The 13,122-nt window shown below is 42.2% G+C and overlaps 1 protein-coding gene across 4 annotated transcripts in view; it reads left to right on the forward strand.

Annotated features, from left to right (window-relative positions):
• Positions 1-425: 425 nt before the first annotated feature.
• The window catches only part of CHODL (chondrolectin), a 124,724-nt gene continuing 112,027 nt past the window's right edge, over positions 426-13,122 (forward strand). For 2 of the 4 annotated variants that reach the window (XM_073584492.1, XM_073584494.1), the window contains exon 1: positions 1,402-1,727. In XM_073584492.1, coding sequence (XP_073440593.1) covers positions 1,637-1,727 — 91 coding nt within the window. In that variant the 5' untranslated portion in view covers positions 1,402-1,636. Of the gene's footprint in view, positions 575-1,399; positions 1,728-13,122 lie in introns of those variants that run through there. The other 2 variants (XM_073584496.1, XM_073584495.1) reach the window with 2 other exon arrangements.

The following is a 13,122-nucleotide window of genomic DNA, read 5'->3' on the forward strand; positions in this document are numbered from 1 at the left end:
TTTGGTAAAGCTGGCCAGAACTTCAGTGAAATCATCAAAAGTAAGAAAATTCTTCTGCAAAACTTTTCTGAATTTTTATTATGTTTCAAGTCTAAATTCTGCCGCAAGCACAATAATAAATCAGACCCATAGTCCCTGTTCAGCTTCATGCTCCCTGTGGTTCAGACAGTATGAGTCATACGGGTTTCACTTAGAGAAGCACTCCTCCTCCTCCCATTGAAGTTTTTATTTTCTTAATATATTGCAGTCCCCATATTATCTAGCACTGTGTTCTCACAATTGCTCATTTTGCCTTTCTACCCAGCTAATTCTTCTCTTTTCCATTTGGTCTATGACATCATATGATTAAGAGCAGACTTGCTGTATCCTTATAAGCTCTTTGTAGAAACAGGAGGTCAGTTTTCCCCTGTATGAGTCATGAGTCACTGCAAAAGTCCCCGAGGAGGAGTGGAGCAGCTGAGTCAGATGTTGAAGAGAGGAATGATAAATGCACGGAGAAGAGACTTTATGTTTGGACACAAAGCGAAGAAAGGAGAAGAATTAGCTGAGTAGAAAGGCAACAAAATGAGCAATTGTAAGTACACAGTGCTATATAATATAATGACTGCAATATAGTGAGATCATAAAAACTGTGATGAAATGGCATTTTTAAGGCTGGGTTCACATTACCTCCTGAGCTTCCATCTAAGGTCTTATAGTTTCCTTTTTCACTTTCTACTGATAAGAAGACGGACACCTTAATGGAAACCCGACGAAAAATAGTCAGTGGGGTCCCACAGAAGCTGCTTGCGTTCATGTGACTGATCTATTTCCATTTTTTTCTGTTCATATAGCAGAACAATGATCAGAATGCCAGTGTGAACTTATGTGCACACGTTGGAGATTTTGATGCGGATCTGCAGCGTTTTTGGACACACGGAATTGCATCAAATCCTGCAGTGTAGCGCACAGGCAATGGTAAATTAAGAATTGCTGGGCACATGCACGCAAAATTGCAGCGTTTTTTTTTTTCCCGCAGCATGTCAATTTTTTTTGCGGATCCGCAGCAGTGGCTTTTAGTCTGGCACATATTCTCTTTCTTTGCAGTTCCCCTGCCAGGACCTACGATGTCCATCTTTGATCCTATAAATGTCTAAAGGATGAAAGCTTAGGGACCAACATCATAATACTTTTCAATGCGACTAGCATAGTTTCTTCCTCTTGCATCCAGGTAATGAAGTAAAATGATTCCAGAACATCATTCTACTTCTTTGCACCTTGTAGAAGAACTGCAGCTCTGACAACTTGCTTCTACCTCTCTGTGCCAAATCTATGGTTCAGCTATGGTCTATTACATAAAGCAAAAAAGCCTTGGGATTGGCTGCAACAGGATGGAGGGGACAGAAATCAATAGCTCTGGGATGGAGCTGGTGACTGCAGAGTTCTCCAGGCATTCACAAGCTTTGCTCATTAGAGAACAGGCTGTGCTTAACATGACTTCAAACAGCCAGTGATCCCAGGCTGCCAGGCACAGGGGATGTGAGGAGCACACTGCCAGCTCTGCCAGGACCACAGCTCAGGAGGCGGATTCCCTGCACTCACATTTTTATATAGATATATATTTTTATTATTTTTATTCCTGGACATCTGTGTGATCATGCAGCCAATGCTTTACTCAAACCCATTCCTGGTGCTGCTCAGTGCCATCCTCTGGGGGCACAGCTCCTCAGATACTCGGGTGGTGAGTGGTAAGTAATGTGCCAATGTGCAAACTTTCATCAGGAGCCTGTATGTGTGCTGGGGATCATATGTAACATATGGCTGGAAATGTAATATGGTTAACCTAACCATACTGTATATATGTATTTTAACCTGCAGTCCTATGTAAAATATGTCATGAATTGTGCTAACTAGCAAATTTCTGCGCTCACGTAACTTTTATTCCCAGGTCCTCATGTTACAATGTTTCTTGATGCTTTGTTGTAGCTAGGAAACTGCTACATTCAGAATCCAAGAGTCTCGGTATTTGTAGATGGAGCCAAAAACGGAATACAAGTTATTTAGAAACTTTATATAGTTTATAAACTTTAGGCTATGTTCACACTGGGCGTTTTTGCTGCATTTTTATGCTAATTTTCAGCTGAATTTGACAGTACCGGCTATGTCTTTGAGATGTCAGAGATTGTTTTTTTTTTTTTTTTTGTCATCAGTATTTTGTATTTTGCAGCGTTTTTAGGGCATAGAGCATGTCGCTTCATTTAGCATTTTTCAACCATTGAATTGAATGGAAAAAATGCAGCAAAATCGCAGCGATACCTGCGTTTTTGCCGCAACTTCTTTCCTGCCTAGCACTCAGGTTTTGCTGCAGAAATAAAAAAATATGCAGCCAAAACGCCCAGTGTGAAGATAGCCTTATTGTATTTTGGAGTGAATTTGCAGATGTCAAACAAACTTCACAAAGTTAAAGCAAAAGTGTCCGGAAAGTAGTGACTAGCCTTTAACCAAGCACCACAGGGATTGTTGAGTTTCAGGATCTGCAGGTGGCCATGACTGTAAAAATGGGTGGCTGTATAAAAAAATTGGAGACCCCAAAATATTATCCTAGTGACTCTAACAATGTAGGAAGTGACAAGTTCATCCCTGCTATGTCTATTGCAACACTTTGTTTGTTACGGGACTTTTTATGGCACCCACATAAGGCTCTGTTCACACATCAATATTTTTTGATCAGTATTTCTATGCCAAAAACCAGGAGCGTTTACAGAACATAGAACAGGTGTCAATTTTTCAGCTATAGTTTTTTCTCTGTAAGGTTCAATCCTCGTTTTGGAATATAAGAACTAGAGAAAAATACGGACATGTGAATGAGGCTTAAGTCATAGCGCTGCGCGTAAAAATGGCTAAATAGACAGACTGATGGCGCGTTCACACGCTCAGTATTTGGTCAGTATTTGACATCAGTATTTGTAAGAAAAAAACAGAAGTGGTGACGTGTTTCTATACTGAGGTACAATACTGACCAAATACTGAACGTGTGAACGTAGCCTGATAGTCTACATGTAGGTGTTGTTTAAGGAGTGTACACTCAAGTTTAGTATCCATCCCCAAAAGTGTAGATGGACAGATGTAGCAGTGCTGAGATTTCCAGTAGTGTTGAGTTTGTAATTTGGCATATTTCATTGTGATATTACTTATTTATGATTACTACTAAGCATATTATTATGATCAGATTAATGTTATTTGGGGTCTTACATAGGACTGCAGATAAACACAATGAAGTATAATATCCAAGGGATTAAATTCCATGTTCAGTTCCAAACTTAAAGGGGAATTCCAGCTACAAGTTATCTCCTATGCACGGGATTGATGATTACTAGTAGATTTGTGGGGATCCGACCACTATAGGACTTGTGGAGGTAGTCGAGTACAGTGCTCGGTTATCGCGCCCAGTCCTATAGAGATGGCACATCGCAGCGTGCGCACATGTGCAATTACTTGTCTGTTTTGACACATCGGTAGGAGGGATGTCACAAGCCCCTCCATTCTGGAGATCATTGGGGGGATTCGGCGGTTGATCTCCCAGCATTAGATATCTATGGATAGGTGATAACTTGTAATTAGTGATGAGCGTGAGTGCTCGTTACGCGAGTTTGGCGAGGGTGCGCAGGTATGCACCAAGTATCGCGGGGGCTCAAGTGAGAAGGTCGAGTCCCAGTGGCCACAAGTTTCGCGGCTGTTAGACAGCCACAAAACATGAAGGGATTGAACCTGTTTGTCAGGCAATCCTCGCATGTTTTGTGGCTGTCTAAGAGTCACGAAACATGACACCAGTCCATGGGGACACGTCACTCGAGCACCCGCGATACTCGATGCATACCCGAGCACACTTGGCAAACTTGAGTAGCGAGCATTTGTGCGCATCACTTGTGATAACTACAATATCCCTTTAAGATAACTCTGGTATCTCAGTTTGGGTCTGTTATCATGCATAAACAATGTAGTATCTATGAGTTGGAAGGAAAATTCAGCTCTGCTGCACCTCTATAGTAATAATTGATGAGTTACAATGGGTTAATACACTGCTGAACACAGTCGAGCTGTCAAGTGATGTCAGGTTCAGTTTTAAAGCAAATTTGGCAAGTCCATGCGGCTGTGTGCATAATGGATAGGTAAGAGCCGGGCACTGTAATGAGCACTTGGCTATTATTTTAAAGTGCATGAGTGTAGAGATAGGGGCAATGAACCAAAATCTCCATTCTGCAGATCCATGGGAAAATGGAGCCAAATGACTAAGGACTGCGATATAGCGACATCTCCAATGCTTTATGCTGTAGATACGATTTATATAGTCACATATTTCATTTATTTACTAATAAGTGACTGCAGATTAAGTTTCCTCACTTGGGAGAAGTGTTGTGCCTCTCACATGTGGAGTAAAGTGTGATTATTATTATTATTATTTATATAGCGCCATTAATTCCATGGTGCTGTACATGAGAAGGGGGGGTTACATACAAAGTTATAGATATCGTTAACAGTAAACAAATTTACAATGACAGACTGGTGCAGAGGGGAGAGGACCCTGGCCTTGCAGACTTACATTCTACTGGATAGCGGGGAAGAGACAGAAGGTCGGGGGTGCAGCAGCTCTGGTGGTGATGAGGCGGCAGCTCAGGCGGTGGTGAGGCGCCAGAATGGTTATTGCAGTCAGTAAGCTTTCCTGAAAAGATGGGTTTTCAGGTTCCGTTTGAAGGATCCGAGGGTGGTGGATAATCGGACGTGTTGAGGCATGGCATTCCAGAGGATGGGGGATATTCGGTAGAAATCTTCGAGGCGGTTGTGTGAGGAACAAATAAGTGTGGAGGAGAGTAGGAGGTCTTGAGAGGATCGAAGAGTACGTGAGGGAAGATATTGGGAGATTAGTTCAGAGATATAGGGAGGGGAAAGGTTGTGGATGGCTTTGTAGGTCAGTGTTAGTAGTTTGAACTGGATTCGCTGGGGAATTGGGAGCCAATGGAAGGATTTGCAGAGGGGAGAGACCGGGGAGTAGCGAGGAGAGAGGTGGATTAGTCAGGTAGCAGAATTGAGGACAGACTGGAGTGGTGCAAGAGAGTTAGCAGGGAGGCCACAGAGGAGAGTGTTGCAGTAGTCAAGGCGGGAGATGATGAGGGCATGTACAAGAGTTTTAGTAGATTGAGGACTGAGGAAGGGACGGATTTTGGAAATATTTTTGAGTTGGAGGCGACAGGAGGTGGCAAGAGATTGGACGTGCGGTTTGAAGGACAGGGCAGAGTCGAGAGTTACTTCAAGGCAGCAGATTTCAGGTGCCGGAGAGAGCATGATGCCATTTACCATAATAGATAGATCGGGTAGGGAAGATACGTGAGATGGAGGAAAGATAATGAGCGTGATGTAAATGCTTATTTGGGAACTTGGAGCCATGTAATATAAAGTTTTCCATTGAATGATACTGAATATGTGATAGCGGCAGGCAGGGGATTCCGCTCTTGTAGACCAATATTGAGAAGATTTACCCATTAACGGGATGGTCCAGACGTGTGTATTTTTCACCACTTGTAACTTTTTTCCCTGCCCCAGCCAAAAGTTTCTTAGTTTGTAATTTACCGTGGGCTGACTCTTTGGCAGTAAGTTTATGTATGTAAACCCTTAGTTTACTATATAATAATAATAATAATAATAATCTTTATTTATATAGCGCCAACATATTCCGCAGCGCTTTACAGTTGAACAGTTTCAAACACAACAGTCATAAGTAACAACGTTAACAATACAATAATTAAAGCGAAATAAGACGACCCTGCTCGTGGAGCTTACAATCTACAATGAGGTGGGGGAGATACAAAGCATAGGTTTGTATTTACAATGATGTATTTACAATGACGGTCCAGCCATCTTCAGGGGGTGGGGGTTAGATGGAGATAGTGAATGGGCTACACACAAACATAACATGACTTTGATTACTGAATGTGATAGGCCGCTCTGAACAAATGTGTTTTGAGCGAGCGCCTAAAACTATGCAAATTGTGGATGGTCCTAATATCTTGGGGTAGAGCATTCCAGAGGATTGGCGCAGCCCGGGAGAAGTCTTGGAGTCGGGAGTGGGAGGTACGGATTAGGGCAGAGGTTAGTCGAAAGTCATTTGCAGAGCGCAGCGGTCGGTTAGGCCGATAGACAGAAATGAGGGAGGAGATGTAAGGGGGTTTACAATATAAAGATCCTTTCACCGTTCCTACGAGGAGCTGGAAATGTTTAGCTTTCAAAAAAGAAGGTTAAGAGGAGACTTAATAGCTGTCTACAAATATCTGAAGTGATGTCACAGTGTAGAGGGATCATCATTATTCTCAGTTGAACATGGAAACACAAGAAGCAATGGGATGAAACTGAAAGGGAGAAGATGCAGATTAGATATTAGAAAAAACTTTTTGACAGTGAGGGTGATCAATGAGTGGAACAGGCTGCCACGAGAGGTGGTGAGTTCTCCTTCAATGGAAGTCTTCAAATAGAGGCTGTACATCTGTCTGAGATGGCTTAGTGAATCCTGCATTAAGCAGGGGTTTGAACACGATGACCCTGGAGGTCTCTTACAACTCTAACATTCTATGATTCTGTGATTCTATCAGGTTGTACAAGAGGTGCAATAATATAAGTTCATGTTATTCTCATTACTATATGGTCACTGAAGACTGTACAGAGTTAGAGAGTTAAACACCAGGGAGTGATAGGGGAAGAAGGGGGATAGCATAAAAAATTATTTTATCCACCTCCCTGGGGTGACTGGAGGAGAGACAGGTGCAGAATAGAGCCCCTGTGCAAGGACAGTATATGGGCCATTTGCTGTCCAGTGATGTGCATGTCCATATCAAATGACAATTTTGGGGAGATCCTCAGATAGATCCGTCTGTGTATCTTCTCACTTACATGTGGTCTGTCTTTTCTTAAAGAAGAAGTTCCTGTAACTTCGAAAGGCGTAGAATGAATAAAAACCACAATTAATTTATTAAACTTTATCTCGGACTGATGTCTCTCCACCATTCAGCAGCACGGAGGATCTCCACAAAAACTTCCTTTCGTATGGATATCTAATGGTCACAGTGTGACCTGTGGATCTGCAGCACCTGATAAGTACAGCATACAAGCAATAAAAAACTTACATCAGGTTAGCACATTTTGACATACTTTCCTTGCTGTACATAAAACCCTATTGAGCGCTATTCTTTATCCCTAGTATATTTATTAATAATGCGTATGTGACAGAAGCAGTTTGCTGCTTTGGAGTTAGGTAGTGGCCCCCTTACCTCTTGGGACCCTTTTCAGCTGAACAGGTTACGCCGATGAAATTTCCGCGCCTAGGAAGAGAGAACAACGCTGGGATGTGACGATTCCTTCTGGTCTTATTTTCAGCCCCTTTTACTTATGAAAAAGCCCACATAGTTGGGCATAGGTCATGCATCTCATAGGGTTTTTCCCACTAAAGAAAGAAGTTGCAATTTTTTGTCTTTCCATAGAAAGGTTTAGTATCTCAACATTACAGCAACAGTTCAGACGGTGGCTTTCTGTAATAACGGCACTCATACATCTCAGGGTGCTTTACTATGGCCGGTGATGGATCTTGTGCCATTTAACTTTTTCTTATTGGTTTCAGTCTATTTTTCTCAATACTCTTTAGTACCTCAGGTCTGCATTCTTCCAGTGATATGATGGCAAACATGCATCTCAGTTGTTCAGACCCACACCTTAATCTGGGCACCTGGTACAGTCTAAGGCCAAGTACAGACAAATGTATTTTTGGTCAGTGTGCGATTCAGCAAAACGTCGAATTGCAGATCGACCAGTGGTAATTTATTGGGCTGCGCACATGTTCAATTTTTTCCTCAGATCGAGCCAATTATTTCCACACACTTGGCCTTGCAAGTCAATGAGTGCATGGAAATAATCGTACTACACTCAGATGTCATGTGAGTGCACTCTGACTTCCACGCACTGACGGAATGGAGAAGATGGAGAAATTTTGTCCTCCATCTTCTTCGCACAATGTGCTTGTCACGGTGATGTGTTTGTGTATATATGTATATAATATAATGACAGGGTCTCTGGCAATGTAATGTACACACGTACATTACAAATTGCCAAAATACCTGTCGAGAGGTGTAGAAGTCTCATTGACAGTTACCGGAATCGTTTGATTGCAGTGATTGCCTCAAAAGGTTGTGTAACAAAATATTAAGTTAAGGGGACCATCACTTCTGTCCAGGACTATTTCACGAGTTTTATTTTTTAAAAAATTCTGTGGAAGCATGGTTGAAAAGCAATGTCTGACTTTCATTTTCATAGATATTTGATTTATTATTACTTTTGTCCGATTCAAGTTATTTATGTTACTATTGTGGGTTTTTCTGTCATTAAACAAGGGGTACCAACAATTTTGACCACGTGCGTATGTGAGAAGAAATATGTATCACGAAGATTAGATTGCGATCTTCTGTGATGTGAAAACCCAGAAGTTTCTCTCCAGCATGTCATGTCCTGAGAGAGGTTAATCTGCCGTGACAGGGTTGGGTTTTTTGTGAATGGCTGTAAGAGATGGGCGGGACAGTCACTCACCATAATCCCTCACTAAGGGTGTGGTTCGGCAAGATAAATATCTGACCACTGAGTTTTCTTCTGTCTGTGGATCTGAAGTCAGGAAGCTCCAGAGAAGAGTTTATGTGCAACTGCGCTGGACTCTGTTGATTTGACCCTGAGCAGGTGGATCCCCACAAGCATATGGACTATACTATACACTATCTTTTGTTTTCCAGGCCAAAAAGGCCATGTTTGTGTTTTTGAACGCTGCTCTGGTTTATGCCGTGTTTGAATAAACCAGCAGAAGATCACTTCTTGTGTCTCCCTCTGTGAGTAGCTATATATACACATATATATAAGTTTAGCATTGCTGTAATCAACATTGACTTGAAGAACTAAGCTTTAACACTCATTGAACGTTGTAAAAAATCAAACCCAAAAAACTACAGCGGAAAAGCATTTTTTATATTCACTTTTTTTACCTCACTTGTAATTTTTATCTACATTTTTCCTATGCACCGGTAATAAAATGAATGGTGTCATTCAAACAACATATCATTTCACATAAAAACAAGGCCTTGTATGGCTATGTTGAAAAAATATAAATAATAACAGGGCTATAAATAATAAGGAAGAAACTATGTGACAGTAGATGACACTATACAAGAAAAAGCGAATCATTTAACAATGAATCACAATACTGCAAAGCAACCATTTAACCTGAAAAGTAGTGTGTAACACCCTCAAGTCTCCTAGGACTGTATCTAAACTCTTTCAAGATCTTTAACACATAAATGGTCAAAAACAATGTCACAGTGACCTCACCATAGAAATGGATGGTAAACGGTAATAACTAACAGTTCTTTTAATCACACAGTGCACTGTCAGACTTTCATGTCTTTTAAATAAAAAAATGGTCAAAATGTATCCCTCTTAGTCATTTGTGGTTAAACACACTGTGAGTCACAAATTGTGACCGCGCAGTCTGCACAAAAATACGCTGTGTGTTCTCTGCACCCATATCTGTGGGAGTACTGTCCTTTAAGCCACTGTGTGTACTCTGAACTCCGTGCCAGTGGGAGTACTGGCCTTTAAGCAACTCTGTGTACTGTGCACCTTCCTACTTGTGGGAGAACTGTCCTTTAGGGCAGTTTCACACGTCCAGATAATTCCGGTACCGGAAAAAACGGTACCGGAGCTATCCGTGTGTCCGTGTGCATACGTATGCTATCCGTGTGACATCCGTGTGCTATCCATATGTCCGTGTGTACCATCCGTGTGCTGTCTGTGTGTCTGTGTTTTTGAAAAATTATTTTCAATGTTAACCCTTTGACTTTTAAAAATGCACACGGATCGCACACATACAGCTCACGGACAGCATCCATGTGCGGTACGTGTTTACACGGACCCATTGACTTGTATGGGTCCATGTGATCCGTGCTGTTGCACAAAAACGGACATGTCAGCATGTTTTGCACACGGACACACGGTCCATGCAAACACGCTGACATCTGCATAGACACATTCATTCAATGTGTCTACGTGTGTCAGTGTCTCCGGTACGTGAGAAAACTGTCACTACACGTACCGGAGACACTGACCTATGAAACTGCCCTTAAGCTGCTGTTTGTGTGCTGCATCCATATATGTGGGAGTACTGCCCTTTAAGCCGCTGTGTGTACTCAGTACCCCATACCTGTGGGAGTACTGTTCTTTAAGCCGCTGTGTGTACTCTACACCCCCCCACCTGTAGGAGTACTGTCCTTAAGCTGCTGTGTGTGCTCTGCACCCACCATCTGTGGGAGTTCTGTCTTTTTATGTTGCTGTGTGCACTCTACACCTCCCCACCTGTGGGAGTATGGTCCTTTAATAAGCTGTGTGTACTCTGCACAAAAATCTGTGGGAGCACTGTCCTTTAAGCCGCTGTGTGTACTCCGCTGTGTGTACTTCTCACCCTCCCGTGTGTGGGAGTACTGTATTTTAACAAGCTGTGTGTACTCTGCACCCATATCTGTGGAAATACTGTCTTTTAACAAACTGTGACTACTCTGCACCCATATCTGTGGGAGTACTGTCATTTAAACCATTGTGTGGTTTCTAGTATGTTGAGAAATGAATAATTGGCATGAACCATCTGGTTGCCATTTCTAGGCCCCAAAAATATTTTTTCTGGACTAGTGTGTGTTTTTTGGTAGTCTGAAAAATAAATAATTGGCATCAGCTGTCTAGTTACCATATCTAGGCACAAAAAATAATTTTTCTGGACTAGTGTGTGTTTTTCAGTAGTCTTGGATATAAATAATTTGCGTCAACCATCTTGTTGCCATTTCTAGGCCATAATTTTTTTTTACTAGAATAGTGTGTGTTTTTTGGTAATTTGGGAAATAAATAGTTGGCATTAACCATCTCATTGCCATTTCTAGGCCCAAAAATAATTTTTCTGGACTAGTGTCTGTTTTTTAGTAGTTTGGGAAATAAATAATTGGCATCAATCATCTTGTTGCCAATTCTAGGTAGAAATAAAACTTTTTCAGGAGCGTTATGTGTTTTCTACTACTGTTGCAAGAATTGACAAAGTAGAAAATGGGCAGCAATGCTTAGCTGCCCATGTCTCCAAACAAAAGAACTCTCAGGATGCAGTAAACCCATGTATTAAAGATGGCGGCAACACAGGTGCAAAATACTGATAAGACAACCACTCACAGCCTACCAATTCATGGAGGGGGTGATTGCTTATTACATGATTGCACAAACGCAGCTTGTATAGGGCACTGTTTACATGCAGGTAGTGCACAGAATCTGGTTTACAGCCTATTGGTCACGCCCATACTATTAGGTCAGGCGGGCTGCCCAGCACTATCTAAATGCATCACATATGAACAGACATCCCAGTTTACAAGACCAAAAATTCTGTGCTTGGCTGCATCCTGAATAATAAAGTGCAGAAAATACATATAAATATGTGAGATATTGGTCGATATTTTGGCCAAGATATGTAAGCTTGCAACCCGCATCAAGGGTCCTCACACTTGCGAGTCCTACCACTAAATTTGATAGCAAAGCCACAAAAAGAGGACCACCACCCCTACCATTGTCACTGAGCATCTCCACATCATCCCATGGAAGTGTTCAGCTTTTTATCCCTCAAATTCTCAGTAGAAACAGGAGTCAATCCCCTAGTCACCAATGAGCTATAGTCCTGAATGACAGCATTTCCAAATTACTGGCCTTTGAAATGCTGCCATTCCAGCGGATGGAGACTAACAGTTTTAAAAACTGATTGTTGTGGCTGCCCCTTCAGTACTTGTTCCTAGCTGCCAATACGTCTCCAGGCGGGCCAACCCTACCGTGAACAAAAATGTTTTGGACCAAATCAGGTGTGCACTGCACAATGGCATCAGTGGCACAATCAACATAACTAACGATACGTGGACCAATAAACATGTCATGGGATGTTACATCTCCCTAACTGCCCACTTGGTAAATTTGGTGGCTGAGACAGAGGCGAAAAGCGTTCTATCGCATGTCCTACCACCACCTAGGATTGCTGTGCATTTATCTGTCCAGGTTTCCTCCTCCTACTACTATGCTTCCTCCACCATTCCGTCATTCAGTCACAGGAAGACATGCACAACCAACTTGAGTACAGCCAGAGGGAAACAACAGCAGGCTATTTTTAAACTCCTCTGTTTGGAGCACAAATCCCACAATGTGCATGAACTGTGGACTGGGATCAAACAGCAGAACCTCTAGCCCTGGCTCGGTGGTGTGCGATAATGGTCAAAATTTCATAGCAGCTCTGGGCCTAGCCAGTTTGACGCACACCTCTTGCCTCGCACATGTGCTGAACTTGGTGGTGCAGAGCTTCCTGAAAAACTACCCTCACTGTTGGAGCTGCTGAAAGTGTGGGCAATGTGTGCGCACTTTCAGCATTGTCACCCTGCTGCTGCTTCCCTGTCTGTACTGCAGTGTTACTTCTGCCTTCCCGCTCAACAACTGATATGGAAAGCACTAACAAGGTGGAACTCCACCTTGATTATGCTGGAGAGACTGTGTGAGCAGCAGCAGGCAATAGTGTAGTTTCAGCTGCAGCATTGCACGCAAGAGTGGAACACCATCACTTTACCACCAATGAGTGGGCCTCCATGCGGGATCGTATGTGCCAAATTGTGCTGCTTTGAATAATCCATCAATATGGCCAGCGCTGATGACACCATCATGAGCATTAATATACCACTTATATGACTGTTGGAAAAAACAATTCAGGCCATGATGGATGAGGTGGCGGCACAAGAGGAATAGGAGCAGGAGGAGGAGCAGACCCAATTCACAATGTTATCAGGCCTGTCTTCCACACATGACTTGGAGGGTGGGTTACTGGCTCAACATTGACCAGGTACCAGTTGTAGGTTATTTAAGTCAGTTCCATAACAGAAATAAAAAAAAGTCTAAAAAGGTAAAAAACAAAAAAATAATGTTGTATTACTCCTCCCTTGAATCTTTATTTTACTTAGTTATATATTGCCATTAATTCCACAGTGCTTTACAGACATTATCAGC

This window comes from Dendrobates tinctorius, unplaced genomic scaffold (assembly GCF_039654945.1).
Source record: "Dendrobates tinctorius isolate UK_male_01 unplaced genomic scaffold, ASM3965494v1 ptg000084l, whole genome shotgun sequence".
Classification (NCBI taxonomy): domain Eukaryota; kingdom Metazoa; phylum Chordata; class Amphibia; order Anura; family Dendrobatidae; genus Dendrobates; species Dendrobates tinctorius.